The 19,744-nt window shown below is 35.5% G+C and overlaps 1 protein-coding gene across 1 annotated transcript in view; it reads right to left on the reverse strand.

Annotated features, from left to right (window-relative positions):
• The window catches only part of CSMD1 (CUB and Sushi multiple domains 1), a gene marked incomplete at its 5' end in the record, with an annotated part of 1,071,510 nt that overhangs the window by 191,447 nt on the left and 860,319 nt on the right, over positions 1 to 19,744 (reverse strand). The window contains 2 exons of the mRNA XM_080341955.1: positions 1,000 to 1,126; positions 8,472 to 8,663. Coding sequence (XP_080198081.1) covers positions 1,000 to 1,126; positions 8,472 to 8,663 — 319 coding nt within the window. The remainder of the gene's footprint in view (positions 1 to 999; positions 1,127 to 8,471; positions 8,664 to 19,744) is intronic.

A 19,744-nucleotide genomic window follows, 5' to 3' on the forward strand; every position in this document is an offset into this window, starting at 1 on the left:
ATCCTTCCATTATCCTTTCATAAATCACTATAGAAATAAAAGTTCTAGATTACAGCATTGAATTCTTGGCATGTATATTTATTTCATGCATTAGTCACCAGTTGTGTTTCCCTCATTATCTGTATTGTTCTAATTTCCAAATCTTTTTGTTATGCTGACTACTCTATGTGGAGAAATCTTCCAGTCTTTATCTATTAAGCTTTTTCCCACTCCTGTATTCTTCTCTTATTAAAATCTCAACATCTTCTGAGATATTGCTGGTCGTATTATAAACTGATTATGGGGAAGAAGTCTGATACATACTTCAAAATTTTATATATGTTAATAATGATATGACAGAAGAGAAGGGGAATGGAAAATTGAAGCCCTTCAGATTGCATTAATATATGAAGCTGTATAGCAATAATCTCTCTGTTGCTTCTGCTAATTGTCAAATCCTCATCAGATCAAAGCATTCACTGCAAAAAGACAGTTCCTGATAGATACCTAACAAGGTCCAAGATACCTGATATCTGAGCATTCCTGGTAGAGTCAGGAACTTTACAGCTGCTTGAGGTAACATATTTAAGAAATAGTGTTGAATAATTATATTATATTTAAAACAAATTATTGTGACAGTAAGATATCAAAGAATGGCAGTACAATGACTCAAGGGAAGAATTTTGAAACCACAGTTGACAGCTTGGCACTTTAGTTTGTTTACAGCTAGAAAAAGATATAGCAGTGCACCACTCTATCACACTGAAGATTTATAGCCATCTTATCTAACGGAATTCACAGTTCTCAATCAGGTCCCTAGTTGTCTCCTACACAAATAAGGTACTCAACTTCCCTAGAGAGATGACACTCATAAATGCCACCATGACAAGCATCAACTATATTAACGTAAGGAGGAGTTAATAAACAAAAAAATGTGTAGAAGAGTGTGAGAATGTAAAGCACAGACTACAATTTATCAAATACTGAAGTCAACAATGAATATTGAAATTAAGCATGTACCTTATTGTCTTTCCTGGATCCGCTTCAATAATCCAAGTACAATGAAGATTGTTGTCGTATGGTGCTGGGTAACCAGGGGACAAAATGCGCCCTGATGTAGCAGCATGAATTTGACCACCACACTCCGCTACAAAAGAAGGATTGCATTTATTTTTAACAAGACCATAATAATCTACACTTCCATCTTTTGTGCATTCCATATCTGTCTGTCTTCTAAAAAGGTATCAGAAGGACCTAATATCTCTGAAGCAGTACACATACGTACAAGCCAGGACATGTACATGAGTTAAAATGCACATGATCTCATTCCTACCTTTTTATAAAGCAATAAACCAGACTTCTGTGATTATGTTGTTTTACTGACAAGAGGAGTTCAGGGTGAAATGAGATTTAAAAAAATGCAATTTTAGCATCGGCGAGAAAGAAAAAAATGCTTCAGAAATATCCCATCTTACATGTTTTGCTTTTCTAAGTAACACTGAATGCTCAAATTCAGACTTTACACTATTGAATTTTGTAAATAATTTGCTTTCTCTGTTGCTCTAATGTTAAAATGCCTTCAGTTTAATGCTTTCAAGATACTTCTATATAACTTGAAATTTAACTGCATCAAAAAGCAGCTAGGTATTGCCTAGTAATTTCCTTTAGTATTTAAAAATGTAAAGGTGTAAAGGTCATATACCCACAATGTAAGAGGGTAAATCAGAAAGCTATGATTTGAAAGTATTCAGTGTCTGGTTTAAAACATTTTTTTATTATCAATGTCATCTTAACTTTGTGGAGAGATCAATTGCAGTGCTAAGCATCAGGAATCAGATGATTCTTATGTTTGTTTAGAGCATCATGCAGTTATCTGGCCACTATAAAGACACATCCTGATAAAACTGGAACTGGGTAACAGTTAGGTGCCACTGAACAAAAAAGGAACAGTAACTCGTCAGCTAAGTGACGTACCTAAATTCCTACTTCATTTACAGTATTGCCTTACAAATAGTGGCATTAAAAGGTTACCATCAGGAAGTCGTCAAGCACAGATGTACATCAGGCATAGCGTAAGACACAGATGATGGAAGAACGAAGGCAGTCAGAAACAGAGTATCTGATTTACTTATATATCCTGCTGGTTTGATCACTCAAAAGACTACATATTATTTACAGAAACATGGCAGAAAGCCACTATAGTACTTTTTTTTTTCAAATGTAGACTTTGTGAAAGATTTCAGTTAAGATTCATTATACAAGAAAGTTAAGTATGCAATACTCACTATGACAGATAACTACAGATAAAGAAATGATGGATTCAGTACTGTATTTAGGAAGGAACTCAAGATAACTAGTGAAACCAAAATTGTTTAAACTCAAACTAATTGACAGATTTGCTTAAAAATTCTGAGAAGACTAATTTAGAAACAGAATACATGATAAAACTTGGAATGATGCATTATATAGTTCATATGCTTTGAAAAAATTATATCATTTTTAGCAGATCAGAAGTAAATTTTCAAAAGTGATTCTAACAAGAAATAGAAAAAATGTTTTTTTTTTTAATATGCAAAAGTAAGTACACTGTAAAATCATAATTTCAAATAATATATTACATAAAGTAAATAACTATACTATAACTAAGAGAAGTGACTTATATTTAACCAAGTTCTATAATCTTCTAGAGACAGAGTTACAGGAATTATTTTTTTTTCTTCATTAAGAATTAGAACATGGAAAAAAAAATAAAAGGAATGCTAAAACTAATATAGCAGTGTACTGCTGAAAACTACTAGGTGTAGAATATGTCAAATATGTCTATGTATGGATTTGAAATTTTTTGTGAATGAGAATGAAATGATTGTAAAATCAATGATGAATGTAAATGTCACTATAGAGAACAGCAAATATCAAATTCTGATCAGGCAGCAAGTAGGATCACAACCCTGGACTTCAAGAGAGCTAACTCTGGTTTCTTCAAGTCCTACTTGGAGGGCTCCCATGGTTTAGGGCTGTAGAAGGTAAAGAGGTCCAAGAAAGTTGGTTAATATTTAAGCATCACTTCCTCCAAGATGAATATCAGTGCATCCCTATGAGCAAGAAATCAAGTAAAGGGAGCAGGAGATCTATGCTGATAAACAAGGAGCTTCTGATCAAACTTAAGTGGAAGAAGGAAGTTTAGGGAATGTGGAAAAAGGGACAGAACACTTGAGAAGAATGTAGGAACTTTTTTAGAGTATGTAGGGATGTGGAAGACTAGGGAAAATGTTGGCCTGCTGCTGAATGATGTGGGTGCCCTGGTGATGTAGGATACAAAGGCAGAGTCACTGAATACCTTATTTGCTTCAGTGTTTACTGCCAAGGCCGGCCCTCATTATTCCCAGACTCTGGAGGTAAGAGAGAAAGTCTGGAGAAATGAAGACTTTCCTTTGGTCAAGGAGGACTGAGTTGAGATTATTTGGGTAAACTGGACACTCACATACCCACGGGCCATGATGGGATGCACGCACAAGCGCTGAGCGAACAGGCATATGTGATTGCTAAGCAAATATCCATCATCTTCGAGAAGAGCAAGAATCCTAGAATGCTATAATAGAATATTTTGGGTTGGAATGGACCTTCAAAGGTCATCTAGTTCAAACCTCCTGCAATGAGGAGGGACATCTTCAACTAGAACAGGTTCCTCAGAACCCCATAGAGTTTGGCCTTGAATGTTCCCAGAGATGGGGCATCTACCACCTCTCTGGGCAACCTGTGTCAATATGTTACCACCCCTAAGGTAAAAAAATTTCTTGCTCATGTCTAGCCTGATTCTATCTTCTTTTGGTTTAAAACCATTACGCTTTGTCCTGCTAAAATTCTGTCCTCATCCTTCTTATAGGCCCCTTTTTAAGTACTAAAAGGCTTAAATAAGATCTCCCTGGAGCCTTCTCCTCTTCAGGCTGAACAACCCCAACTCTCTCAGCTTTTGCTCATCGGAAGACCCAGGAAACTACAGGCCAATCAGCCTCACTTCCATCCCTGGAAAGATGATGAAACAGAAAATTCTGGTTGTCACCTCCAATCATGTGAAGGAAAAGAAGATTATCAGGAGTAGTCAACATGGATACAACAAGGGGAAATCATGCTTGACGAGTCTGATAGCCTTCTATGATGGCATGATTGTCTCAGTAGATGAGGAGAAAGCAGCGGATGTCTCTACCTTGACTTCAGCAAGGCTTTTGGCACTGCCTCTCATAATATCCTCCTAGATAATAAGCTCAGGAAGTATGGGTTAAACAAGGGAACAATGAGATGGATTGAAAAACGGCTAAATGGCAGAGGTCAGAGGGTTGTGATCAGTGGCACCGAGTCTAGTTGGAGGCCTGTAGCTAGGGAGGTTGCCCAGGGATCAGTACTGGGTCAAGTCTTCTTCAACCTATTCATCAATGACCTGGATGAAGAGACAAAGTGCACTCTCAGCAAGTTTGCTGATGACAAAAAACTGGAAAGAGTGGCCAATACACCAGAAGTCTGTGCTGCCATTCAGCGAGACCTGGACAGGCTAGAGAGTAGGGTGGTGAGGAACCTAATGAAGGTCAACAAAGGCACATGTAGGGTCCAGCATCTAGATAGGATAACTCCAGTACAGGTTAGGGGTTGTCCTGCTGGAAAGCAGCTCTGTAGAGAAGGACCTGGGAGTCCTGATGGACAAGAAGTTAACCATGAGCCAGCAATGTGTCCTTGTGATCAAGAAGGCCATCGGTATCCTGGGGTGCATTAGGAAAAATGTGACCAGCAGATGGAGGGAGGTTCTCCTCCCCCTCTACTCTGCCCTGGTCAGGCTGCATCTGGAGTACTGTGTCCAGTTCTGGGCTTCTCAGATCAGGATAGACAAGGAACTACTAGAGAGAGTCCAGTGGAGGGCTAACAAGATGATTAGGGGTCTGGAGCATTTTTCTTATGAGGAAAGGCTGAGAGAGCTGGGTCTGTTCAGCCTGGAGAAGAGCAGACTGAGAGGGGATATTATTTATGCTTATAAATATTTCAAAGGTGGGTGTTAAAAGGATGGGACCAGGCTCTTTCCGGTGGTGCCAAACAATAGGATAAGTGGCAACAGACACAATCTGAAACACAGAAAGTTGCATCTGATCATGAGGATAAACTTCTTTACTTTGAAGGTGCCAGAGCACTGGAACAGGCTGTGCAGAGAGGCTGTAGATTCTCCTTCTCTGGAGATATTCAAAACCTGCCTGGACACAATTTAATGCAACCTGTGGTAGGTGAACCTGCTTTAGCAGGTGGGTTGGACTAGATGATCTCCAGAGGTCACTTCCAACCCCAACTACTCTGCTTCTGTGTGGTTCTGTAAAACATAACAAGCAAAAAAATAATAGGTCTCCACAAACAGAACAATATTAAAAAAATGTGTCTAAGAAAGAAACTGATGTTTGTAAGTTCATGATGACTTAAGAAAAAGGAAGAATAGGAATCCAGTGAAATCAGAGTAGGAAGAGATGAAATCGTGATAGCATATAATAAAATTGAAGAAAGAAAGGACTATATAAATAACATTGGAGGGGGCAAAACGAGAGCCTGAAATTATCTGGAGTTACCTAACTGATTTTTTAGGGATCTTCATGCCAAGTTTTGCTCTGCACAGAACAGCAGACAAATCATAACAGTTTTGTGAAGGGAACAGACTGTTTCTGAAAAGCTGTTTAGAAAGATTCACCTTTAGATTTTCAGAGAGAATGGTGAACATTTGAATTTTTAGGGAGCTAATTAATGTTTCACAAGAATTTTAAATTGAGAAACAAGAAGAGGGAGTATATTCAAAACTTATGCAATCCCTAAATTTGATTTAAAATATAGGAACAAGAACAGAAAATAAAAAGATATGTAAAGAGATAAAGGTGCATAGAAAGATAGCTTTGTGGTTGAACAGAAAGAAAGGAAGAACAAAATCTGCCTCAGGATAATAAAAGAATATTAACTATTCTGTTGATATTGGGACATAATTCCACTTAGAGATGAAGAGAGATCCTCAAGAAATAAGAGATTTTGGTATAACTGTTTCCAAAAGCTTAGTATTAAAATACAGAAATCCAATCTAGTAATGCAAATTACAAAATCAAAGCATAATTAAAAAAAAAAAAAAGTGCAATATAGGAGCTTAAAAGTATACTGCTATCAAGAATACTGGAAATACAGGTAAAGATATGGAAGTGGAGGAAGCATTACATAGTAGTGATGCAGTAAACTAAACAAGATCAGCATTAAAAACCATACATACTGGTCAAAAATAATTTGAAGAGTTATGAAAGATGTTCTACAGGAGTAAATATGGGATTTTTTTTTAGATTCCCTTAATCCTGGATTCCCTGTCTTCCTCCAGGTCAGACTGGAATATGCTGTTGTTGGGTTTTTTTGTTGTTGTTTGTTTGTTTGTTTTTGTTTTGTTTTCTCTTAAGAAAATGAAATAGAAGGATGGATTTATTCACCTAATAGACTTGAAACAAACAATTATTTTAGTATTGATTCAAATACTTACTTGGTAGGGAACACAGGCACAAGAAAATATTACAGAAAATGACCCTAGAGTAATGACTTCATTTAATTTAAATAGGGAGATAGGCAAAGGTAGAATTGATTATGGTTCTTCTCTATAAAAGGGCAAACTGACAGGAAAAGGAAGCTAGTCAATTAAACTGAAGAGTTTCCATGTATGAAGAACCAGAAAAGTCTTTAAATCAAAACTCGAAAGAGCTATTTCAACCTGTTATATGTATAAGAGAAAACTTGTAGAGATATTTCTAGAATCAAGTGGGAAAAATAACACATCTATTAAGACCGCAGAAATATTGTTCCCTGATTTTTATTTTTTTTTTCCTGGCACTCACCATCTGGCTAAGGTAAACTTTTGAAAGGAAGGGAGCTTGTTCCGTTGTAGACTGGAGCTTGTTCTGTTGTAGACTGCAGGTCTGTGAATGTGTTCAGCAGGAATGTGCTGGTTTTGACTGGGATAGATTTAATTTTCTTCACAGTAGCTAGCATGGGACTGTGTTTTGGATTTGTGCTGGAAACAGTGTTCATAATACAGGGATGTTTTAGTTATCGCTGAGCAGTGCTTACACAGAGTCAAGGCCTTTTCTGCTTCTCACACCACCCCACCAGTGAGTAGGCTGGGAGTGCACAAGCTGGGAGGGGACACAGCCAGGAGACCTGAGACCAACTGACCAAGGGGATAATTCATACCATATGATAGCATATGGTATGCTTCCAGAATATAATTCTGGAAGAAGGAAGGAGGGGACATTCAGAGTTATGGCATTTTGCCTTCCCAAGAAACCCTTACACATGATAGAGCCCTTCTTTCCTGGAGATGGCTGAACACTGCCTGATGATGGGAAGTAGTGAACGAATCCCTTGTTTTGCTTTGCTTTTGTGTGCAGCTTTTGCTTCACCTATTGAACTGCCTTTATCTCAACCCACTAACTGAATCACTTTTACTCATCTGATTCTCTCCCCTGTCCCATGAGGGTGCACTGAGTGAGCAGTGGTGTGATGCTTTGTAGCTAGCTGAGGCTAGACCATGACAAGGAAGCAGCTCCTGGAACGAAAAATGTAGCACCCAGAGAGAGGCAATAAGCAAGGATCCTGCAGGTCAGGTGAGTGCTGAAAGCAGTTGGTGGCCTGCCTGCAGCAGATAGTGGAGGCAAAAACTAAGCATCTAAGCATCAGAAGACACGAAGAAAGAAGGACTTTCACGAGGACTCATGGGGAGTTAATGTGAAATTTGAACTCAGGAAGTCATGCTGGACCGGAAAACAAAACTGAAGGAAGTTGACTAGCAAAGGTACAGTGGTCAATAGCTATACTGGTTTTCAGTTATTTTATGTATCTCTCCTAGTACTTCTCTGGCTAACATTTATTTATTGTAACAAAACACAATTTTAGACACTTGAAGACATGATATTTAAAGAAAAGATCTACCACAAGGCTCTGACAGATGGGGTATTGTAGCATAGCAACAATGACTCAAGAACATGCAGATAAAACAATCAACCAATGTGGGATGAAAATTAGAAATTAGCTTCATAGGAAAGAGGTTCTGAAATAATTTCTTATGAAAACAGATGAGGTAACAAGACCCCTTTATTTGCTTTATGATGGATTTGCTTAGCTTGTCAACTGTTTAGACAATACCACAGCCTCCTATATCGTATCAAACTCGATCACCCAGGATATCATCAGAATCAAAGCAGTAGTCCTTAATCAAAGGCTGCTCTATAGAAATAATTGTTTCCCAGCAGTTTTGTAGCCATTAGTAAGCCAACCATCTATTTCAGAGAAGGCATACTTGGATGCCAACATTAAATCTTCACTTGAAATTTAAAATATATTTATACCATTATTATCAGTATAGAAAGACAGAATATTTGTTGTTGTTGTTGTTGTTTTTCTTGAAACATCAGATGGAATTCCTTCATTGTCACAACCCAGATTACCTATGCAAGTAGGCAAAGGCTTGTCCCAAACTCTTCGATCTCCACTTAAGCACGTCATAATGCTACTACCATGCATTGTATAGCCAGGATTACAGCTGTATAAAATGACAGTATCTACAAAATGTCCTTCATCTCGGATCTTATAGCCATAACTTGGTATGCCAGGATCTTCACACTTGACAAGGTCAAAACCTGCAAACAGATACGGGAAGAGTAATGAAGAAAAAAAGACAAGGAGTTATAAAATATCAAACAAAATATAATGTCAATTAATCTGATCTTGATGTAAGTTATATTCTCATGATTCATTTGGATTAGATGTACCAACAGTGACCAAAGACAAATTACATATAATTTGGGTAAATCAGAAACCAAAACACCAAGAACTAATTATTCATTTGATATTTGATTATGCCATTAGTTTATTGAAGAAAGCCTAGTACCTACACTAGCTTAAAAGAGATTAGTAACCACGTTATTAATTTATACCACTTCTATTATTTCATTCTCTTTTATTCAGAGGAAAGGAAGAATTGACCCTCTATTTGGCACTAAGTGGGAGCTTCACCTCCTCATCTAATCTCCATAATTAAGCCAGCAGACCATAGTGGTAACTCAGGGAGAAAATGCAAAGATTATTTCATTCATTCCACTGTCAAAATAGTGTGGTTTCAGTTTATTTTTTGCTGAAACAAAGAAATATTCCTAAACTCATTTTCAATTAGCATTCCCCTTTTTGGCCTACTAATATGCTGAATGGGGTAAACAACTCCCTCTGTACTCTTTGGAATGAACAGTTTTACCCTGAGTAGCTACAGCTCTTCTCCTCTCTGCATTTTCTCCATACAGCATTGCTAAAATGTAAAGATGCGTTCTAAACCTCTTATTTTGCCTTGAGGTCCAGTTTGTAAAGCTAAGTAAAGAGTGGTTCCAAATTAATCTTTCTCAACTCCAGATTCTTCTTCTTTGTGAATTCTTCCTTTGTTACCATCATGTCCCCTCCCCAAAGAAGTCACTCTAATTCTACAAATGTTTTCCATTTTGCTGTTTTATTTTACTGAACAGCTTCCTTAAGTGGTTCTGAATCAGGCTGCTGATCTTCCCTTCAGTTTGCTGGTTTCAGTTCATTCTTTACATGAGGTTGCACAAAGAAGTTGTGGATGCCCCCTCCTTGGAATTGTTCAAGGCCAGGTTGGATAAGGATTTGGACAACATGGTCTAATGGGTCTTGGACCTAGATGATCTTTAAAGTCCCTTTCAACCCAAACCATTCTATGATTCTATGAGGTCCTTCACTGATTAGGAGAGAATCAGACATTTTTATGGTAAATAACATATCCATAGACAACCTTTCACAATTTTTCAAATGCACAAACTAGAGCTGATATCATACTTTTCTTATTGCCTTTCTCCTGGCCCTGAGAAGATCAGCTTCATCTGATTAAAACAAAAACAAAAACATAAGGAGTCTAATACCTTGCTTTTCTTCCTGCACAAATGCTAAAGCTGTCCATCAACTGAATCCTCTGAAAACACAAAATGCTCTTGTTTTCTCTGTTCATAAATTGGGCACAGAGGCTGGGATTTACCTGTTATAACTCAGGCTTTTGAAAATTAGAAGGCTAAATTTGAAGTAGCTAGCTTAGTCTCCTTTCATTGTCAGTAGAGAAATATGAACCTCAAGAAAACAAACTAGCTCTTATTTATATAGGTGGTCAGATCAGGCAGTTCATTCAGCTTCTGTAAACACTTATTTTCTACCTTTACTGTAAATTGAGCCTTGGTTCTTTCTTTATATAGTAGGCTATACTAGCTCACCCACAAAAGAATGCTATTCCATCACTTAGCCACTGCATCTCTGTCTGCACCAGTATCTTAAATGTCAAGCCTCAAGACTGCTGAGAATACTCTGACTATAGCCATGCACTGTTAAACTTGATGACCCTTCAATAAACTAGGGCTGTCTATGAGCCATCACCTAGGAATTTAGCTCACACTGTCTACTACATTATGCCCCAAGATTATTTGGGAGAGTGCTGGACAACCCAAGCTAGAAGCATACTAGTGTTTACCCTAGCACTTCAGCAGTCTAGACAATCACTTTCCCAGACTCATACTGATGCCCTGACAATGTTTAGTTTACTAACAGGGGTGTCAGGAGAAGTATGTATAATTGCACACAGTACAAATGGATTACAGAGGTGTATTATTATTTCCTTGCTAAAAGATTGTTTCCATGTACATATTCGCACATCCCTGCAATTTCACTTTGTTGACAAAAAAGAAACAAGCAAATATGGTCAGATTCCAGACAAAAGGGGTAGCATTCATTTTAACTAGCTCTCAGTATTGCATATGTAAACAGCTTATATAAACATCTAAATCAGTTGTCTGTCTTTTAGAGTAAATGGTAACTTATGAGGTGTGACTCATCTCATTCTACAGTAGATAACTAAAATAGATCAGATGAACTGTTCAATTCTAAAAAGGTCTGTTTGTCTTCATTCCCTATAAAAAGGGCCAAAGTGATTTGGTTATTCAGATGAGCTGAACTTCACAAGAAATAGTTTTATTTCATTATTTTAATCTCCTTATCAAACATACAAAGACATTTATTTAAAACCCTGAAAATGTAAGTTGTTTGATAGGTGATGTGATGATATTTTAATGCTGATTTGACAGCATGAGCCATTGTAACACTCTTTATCTCCTACCTTCTTTTAGATACTTTCCTATCCTTTAGTAAGTGCAACATTTGGTTATGAGTGGCAGTGCCACGTGACTGACAGATGAAACTTCCCTGATTAAAGAATCTGTTTGTGTGTGGTGAAATAAACTTCCCATAATGCTGATATACAGTTAGAAAGCTACACAAGAGATTGATTCTCCACTATCTTCTACCACATAAAGAAGAAGAGGTTGTCAGGGATAGGTACTATCTTTTATAAGATCAACAGATAAATTTGGGTGAAATGAAACAAACTTTTGAACAAACAAGCCCTTTGAGTCTGCTATATAGCCATCTTCACTATAGAAGATGTCAGGACTGGGATAAAATTATTCTGACTTGCTATCATTTTATGTATTCCACTTAGTATTCAGTTTTGCACAAGTGTGTAAATATATATACAGGGCATGCACACTATTCCATTTTCTCCTCATCTGCAATAAAGATCCCTGAGGACTCCTGAAACATCATTGACATTAAGAGTTACAAAAAGACAGCCACAAGCTTTAGAAGTTTGACACAAGCCTACCATAGCCTGCCTATTCTTTCTCCATTCTTGCTTTGAACTAGGACTGAGTAGCACAAAAGGTGTTTCTGGTTTGCCTTTAGCTATCAACAGTTCACATCATTATTGTAAGTCACTTATGCCTTCAAATATCCACTAACACAGGGATTTTCCAACTCCTTTGCTACAAGTTTGCCTAAGTGAGCTACAGTACATTAGAATACTATAAATGAATTAAATATAATCTGATACAAAGATACAAAATTAATCATTAACTGAAATGACCTTGGTATTACTTATTAACATAAAAACTTACTGAGATTCTTATAGACTTCGTTCTAAAATAAATTTTTCTGTAAACAGAAATTTAATTCAAAATGTAGATTGAGATTTGGCATTTAGGAAGAGCCAAAAAGAAATGTTGTTTTTTGTTCATTTTAAGTCTAAACTATCCAACCTATATTTTGACTAATATGGTTCTGAAATCAGTTGCTATATTAATATATATAGTATGAGTATGTCATAGCATTCACATGTTAAAATGTATTGATTTTCATTGCAAAAATTTGTGTAGGTGTAAGTTCATAAAGAAATAAAATACTAATAATAGCTAACTAACTATTTTTTTTTTCTACAACTTATGTATTTAACATAAAATTCAATTAGTGTTGCAATAAACAGGATAACAATTTAGTTAATTACCTACTGGCTCTTCCTCTCCTCCACTTCAGAATGGTCTAGATTAATCACATTAAATTTAAAAATTTTGTCCATTTACCATTTTAACATAAATATCATAAATGTAGATGAAATATCTCTAAACCTGTTATAGTATACTTTTACAGTTCTTCTTGAGCCATCATTCTCCAAATGTGGAAAGACTCTTTCACCTGTCAATAGCACTATCACAGGCTGAATTTCCTGCTGCTTCAAAAGCTTCATATTCTACAAATAGCCACTGAACTATATTTCTGTATCTGTAAATGACAAAATACCTCCGCAAGTTATAAGTGGGAAAAAAAAGTGTTGGTAAAGATAACATGTCTGAATACATAGCAGTACATATAGGAACTTTTAGGCCTGTGCACATGTCAGGGGACATGAAATTTCATACAGAAATATAGTGCTTATTTACATCTTATTTTTGAGTCTCTGGGGGAACATTTATATCAATAAAGTAGTTTACATTTTCTGTCAGCCTATTTTATACTCAAATCCAATAAAATATTTATTGGGGGTAAAGTGTTAGATAAGCTGATTGTACAGAACTTAGTCACTCACTGTCTTGGGTATCAGAATTCAATTTCCTATTTCACACACAATAAAAAATAAGTAAAAATATCTAACTAGAAGCAAAAAAAATATAAAACTTAAATTTAAATACCTTTAAGACATTAAACCCTTTATTTGCTGTTTTGTTTAGATTATTCAGAATTATTTTTTTTTTTTAAATCAAAAGACCATCTTGTAAAATGGAAATTGATTTGATTTCTTCTAATTATTACTAATTCAAGAAAAGTCCAGTGATAGTTTTTAGGGGTATTTTCACAACATTATGCCTAGGAAAAAAGCATTTGTTACAAATATTCAGTAAGACAAAATAAAGAGTATTATTGCTTTTTGTATCTGAAAAACAGAATATTCCCTGTAAGGACATCCAACAAACTAGTCTCTGGCTTTTATGTCAAATTTTTAAAACACCACTTCAAATACTCTAGAAAAAAAAATACAAGAATGACAGTACCTAATTTGTGAGCACATGTTCACTACACTTTTCTACCAGCAATACTATCTCTGGTTTTCAGTAGGGCTATTAGAAATTGGGGTATTTCACATGCAAGTAGGTGCAGTTAATCATGTGGAAATATAACAGGATCTTGCCCTGTGTGTTCACAGGCAAGCGTCTTTCCAACTCTTATCAAATTTATTTCCCTTCTCAAAACACACAAAAAATAGAACTTTCCATTTCCTTTTTCCCTGATGCTCTTGTACATCTGATGTAATTTCTCATGAAAGACCATATTGTTGTGAAACCTCATTGTTGAAATGCTGCAGCAGAACTTCAGTGTTAAAGCAGATGCTGTGAACATTCACAGTGGGGAAATATGGTCATAAGCTCCATAGAGTCACAGTACTTGGGATGACCTGACATTGAAATGAGCCAGCAGTCAGAGAAATTCTGCCAATATTCTTACTGCTGATAAATATTATTGTACTGGAAATTGCTGCCAATTATCTTATATCTGAGTTTCATTATAAGATTATGAGAACAAAAAATGGATAAAAGCCAGTTAAATTAAAACCAAAAGAGCCAGAATACTTCTTGATGATTTGCTATCACCATCTGACACTATTTATCCAAAGTTATTTGTTCTGTCGTATTTGATATAAATAATCAGGAATGTAGAAGTACCAGTTGTCAGCAGAAAAATTATTGACATGTCTATAATGTATGTAGAATATTAATTACAAATTCTTTCAGTTCAATTCAATTATGATTGGTACTCTGGTTCTACTGTAGTGCGGCAAATCTGGGCAGTGAAACAATGAAGCCGAGGACACGATGTCCACCTTATCCGCACTAGCATGTTTTAACTTTGGACTAGCTTTTGTGTTCATTAGTAGGTGGAGTATGCTAAGTATATCCTTGGAGCACACCTTACACTTCAGCTTCAAGTTTGTGCCCTCCAAAACCTGTCTTCAATAGGAATTCTGGTAAAAGAAGCAAGTGTTTTGTGTCCCCAAGAGAAATTCTCACGAGTTCTGTATAGTACAGTGTACTTCTATCAGAAGCTGCTGAAGTTCTGAGATATCTGTAAATGTTGTCTTCACCTATTTTGCAAGGAAGAACATAGTTTACTTAACATTCATATGTATATGTGCATTTACACTGCATGTAAACCTACGGGGTAAGTCTATAAAGTTGACAAAAGCAAGCAAGACACACTGAATTGCAAGATATGGTACTCATCTGAATTTTGCTTCCTTCACAACAGAATGCCGAAGAATCTTACATTATGTTTGTCTTTATGGAACATATAAGCATACGGTTATTAGAGACCAGAAAATAGTTTCCCTATAAACACCCAAGAAATTAGGCTGCAGGGCTCTATTCCTTCCTTTTTTTTCTTTCTGGCTTAGTAAACCTTGTTCATGCTTTGGCACAAAGAATACTATGGCAATTAAAACTTTATCTATGGAGATGGCAGAGAATAGTTTTAAAATAGAGGAAATAATTGAACTGACAGTAAAATAAACATAACATTGTAGCCCTTTATACTGTGGTACCATAGTACAAATTTGTCCAACAATTTCTGGCAGCTTAACTTTATTTAAAAGGTTTATACTGGATGAACTATTGTTTGTTGATGCCATTCAAAGTTTATGCCAAACCATATATAAAACTGGCATGAAAGCACAAAATACTCATAATTTTGCTTCTGCATGATCTAATAAATTTTACAGGATTTCAATCATGTTTTAATGCCAGATTTGGATCAGATTTGCACTGCTGGGTGTTCTGATGCTACACAAGATCATTTTTAATGATCATGGAACCTTGACCTCAGATACGATCCCAGAAAACTGCAACCACCAATTCAAGAAATACTGTAGCCACCAAGCTGTATATACATGTATATATGTATGTTTGGCAGAAATTTCTCCTTGTATATTCAAAAAACCCACGAACTTTTATTGTAACTTTTGTACACTCTGGTAGTTTGTAGTATGAACTATAAATAGAAAGCCTACCAGACAAAACTGTAAAGACATTTTAAAATAAATGCCAGCTGGGGTATTTGCAAAACTTTAGAGATCTAAATTAAAGAACATGTCATGAAAACAAAATATATAGCATATAGGTGTAGGTCAAAACTATCAATGATCTCAGCTCAGATAAGTGAATTTATACTCATATAATTTCCTGTTAATATTACTGTTTATTACAGATGAGGAAGTACTGTTAAAACAGCAATACCACTAATGCCCGTAAAAACTGCATAAGACAAGGCACAAGGGGTAAATTGTTCTGAATGTAAAAAAGTTTTTGCACTTCACATGCTAAGCATTAAATAATTACATGCACATTTCAAACAGTGCTTAAGAATCTATAATAATTATAATACTTACAATACCGTAAGTATAGACTGGGTGGGCCCTGCTCAGCAAAAAGGTAATGCTGTCTTGTCATTTCTACTTTACATGAAAGACAAAGCTCATACATTATGTACAATCTATCTTTAGGCCCTGAAAGTGATGTGGTAAAATATTTTGGGATGACTCCACAAAAACCAGAAGGGCAAATGCATATATACATCCTGTTTTGGAACCTACATGGAAATATTAACAGATGTTTTAATAGTAAAAATAAAAAGGTAATGTGAAAACTTTGGAAACATTAAGAACTCTGTTAGTGTTACCTAAATTTCAAGTAATTTAAGATCACAAACTTAATCTATATGTTTTATGCAGAATCATTTTTGGTTTTTTTTGTTATTTAGTGCAAGGCACTTTGGCTTATCACCTACCAAACATTTCAGTGATTATGAATGCATTCATTTCCTCACAGTCTTTTCCAAAATACTCGCTCTTGAAGTAATCAAGTCACCATGAATATGAAGCATGGATTAAAACATGGAAAAAGATTTATACAAGCCTATAAAAAACAGAATGGCACAGACAGGACTGAAAGTTAAACACCCCCATCATCTGCAGTTGTGCTAACTCTGTCACACACTGACGGGAACAATGTTCACACAGCACCTGTTATTCTGGTTAAAGGTATTGATGCTCAACACTTCTGAAAATCATTGAAGAAAAAATATTTCAGAGTACTCATTCATAGGGTAGGACTAGCTCAGATAAAATATATCTAGCTAAAGTTTTATATTTTCATCAAATTGGAAAAATTTTCCTGAGATGGGAAAACCACCAAACTATGGCACAAACATCACCAGGCCTGCATTTTCATCTCCAAAGAATGTGATAATATAACTTTAGAAACAAAAGGTTGATATATTGTTTGCATTCACCACATAAAATGGGTTTCATTCTCTCTGTCTTAGGAAAATAGAAAAAAAAAAGGTACCTACTCATTTTAACCAAGTAATATTCAGCAGTTTCATAGATGAAAAGTTTTAATGAAAACTAGAAAACAACTTTAATTATGCAGTGTGTTATAAGACCAATATATTTTCAGTTCATACAAAGTTTTGGGGATGTTGAGGGAGTTCATTTTCTTTTTCAACTGATAAGGTTTCTGTATTAACCTATAGTTTTTTTGTGGTGATTTTGTTGTTGTTGTAGTTGTTGTTGTTGTTTTTAAATCATAACATGATATATTGTTTGTTTGCAAAAAAAGTTTCAAAACTTTAAGGTATGGCACCAAAAATACAGATTACACTGTACTGATTATGATGCTATGAAACAATGCTTAATTTAATCTAAACACTCTAAATATCTTCTGTTTGGAAAAGAGCACTGGGAACTTTAGTTGCAGGTAAAAAACATGACATGCAAGCAAGGCACAATATGAAATGTAAACAGAGAAACAGGTAACCATTGGAACTTTTTGGTTTTAAGCAGCTATTCCTTAAACCCTAATTTTATCCAAATTATTTTTAGATTGTACAATTGGATATGTTACTTATTCTGCGAGATTGATGCATACATAGGATGTATTTAATGAATTAGGTTATGAAACTGAGGTTCAGTTTCATGCAGAACAGAAGAAACAAAACAGAAGCAAAAGCATGGATGCTTTGAAATTCACCTCAACGAAAAAGGCTAGTAAGCACTTATGTACTGATAATTCTGAATCTGTTGTTCAGGATTTTTTTCTTCTATGCTTTAAAAATGAATGCAAATTCATATCTATCTCATGAAATGTTTCGATTAAAAAAAATCTTCCCTTATCATGCTGTCATGAACAGATATATAATTCAATGCATAGAAGAAGCACAGCTTTGAGAATGTGGCTTGATTATGTAAGTGTTTAATGTGTTGGAAGCAGAAGGCACCTTACTTTTTTGAGGGGGAGGGAGGAAAGAGACTATGATGCAACCATGTTATTGAACAGGATATCGTAATTCTTGTACATGAGTGAACTGAATTAAAATTTTGAACAAACTTTTATTTTGGCATTCATTAAGTTTTACTTCACAATTTTGTGACTTTGACATTCTTTTAGAATATTTAGAAGTTTTTTTTTCTATGTCTGCAATATAGCTTTCATTAATTTGAAATTAGTCACATAATTGTACTACTCTTAAATTGACCTGTAAATACATATATATATGCATAGATTAAGACATACTCATTTAATGATTGTTCCTTTTCTTTACTTTCATTTCATTTAGTCTTACATTTCCACTGCAGTGTGTGAAGGTTCTCTTTGGAACAGATCTTATACACCAATTAGTTACTAAAAGGAAACTGCAAGAGTATCTTTTCATTACTGGATTGTTCTGCTCAACTGATACTATACAGCCTAAGGGAAACCCACCATACTTCTGAATTTGAATCTGTATGCTAGAATAATTGACTGAGTTTGCAGTTTTAGCACATTGTTTTCACTGACGTTCTTTTAATGTTTCCAATTACTGTAGAATAGGAAATGAACTAAATTAAATTTCAGTTCAGGATTCTCTTAATTTAACTTCCAGGTTTAAACCATTTATATGAATTTAGATTTTGCTAACTCAGATTCACCTTCCATGCACTAACTTTCACAATCCCTTGAAATAAATAGGAGAAGAGAATGTTCAGAACACATAACTTAAACTGAAAATTAGAACTAAGTCTTTAGCAATAACAGAATATTATGAAGGTCAAATCAGTGTATCATGTCTGAGAAATGTATTTCAAAATTTTTTTTCTTAAGCTGAGACCAATGAAAATAATAATGTAAAATGCTAATTTTGCATACTAAATACAGAAGACAATAAATGTAAATAAAAATATAAACCCTACATTAAAAAAAAAGAAAATCCTAAATCTGTTTTCTTTCAGAAACATTACATAGAATTTGGTGCAAGTTCTATGGAGTTGAGCACAGCTCAAGGGCTTGAATCTTGCCCCCTGTTCTAGCAGAAATGATGGCCACCCAGAATTCTGCTTTCAGTGAAAGAAATGGTCATGGATTCCCAACTGGTGAAAGTTAACATTAAGTTAAGGTCTGAGTCTACAAAACATTAATTCTCAACAAGACAAATCCTTACTTAGAGTTTTTCCAGTCCTCATTTCCATCTTAGCAAGAAGTGAAGGAAAATACCTAATTTCACATCATAGGGAAATGGAGAATGCAAATAAAATACAAATGTTAAGGAATTCTCATGGAACATAATTTTTAATCTATAACAGTGAATAAGGAAAAGGTGAGTGAAAGCCCTTCAGAAAGCTAAAATCTAGATACAGAGTCTACCAAAAATCTCTGAATGGCTTCAGACTATAAAGTCTGCAATTAGTTCTGCATGTTTCTGAAACACATGGGAGCCTGCTGTGAGGCAGAATATACTGCTGAGTGGCTCAGTGCAGCCAGGCACATTCCTACAGATAATATCTGTCAGTATTACTGGATGGACCCTTCCACTGACTCAACACAACGGACTCTAAGGCTTATTCTGTAGGTAAGTGAAGCTTTTGATTCTATTATACCCTGCACAGGACTGAGGAACCATGACATTGCCATAGAGAGCTAGATAAGCTGCTCCTAAAAAAGTAGATGTCTTAATAAGGACTGAGAGCAACTTCACACCCTCTCAGACAGGCAACTATCAGCACAAGGAGCTTAGTAAAAGCCCTCAGGCTTGAGAAGAGTCCAAAGAGCAGTTCTGCATAGTGGTAAAGTTCCTTACACATTGTAACCCTGGGATGCTTTCTCAGGATAAGTGGATGCTATCACGAATATAGACACCCATTCCAAGGTACCAAGAGAAGAAATTAGTTTTGAGAGTTCTAGCCAGCACTGTAAAGGGAGTGTTTTCTCCTCAGCTGTATGGGAACTTTTACTGTGAAAACAAGAATGGACAAGCATTCTAA

Source organism: Nesoenas mayeri (genome assembly GCF_963082525.1).
Source record: "Nesoenas mayeri genome assembly, chromosome: 3".
In the NCBI taxonomy this organism is placed as follows: Eukaryota; Metazoa; Chordata; class Aves; order Columbiformes; family Columbidae; genus Nesoenas; species Nesoenas mayeri.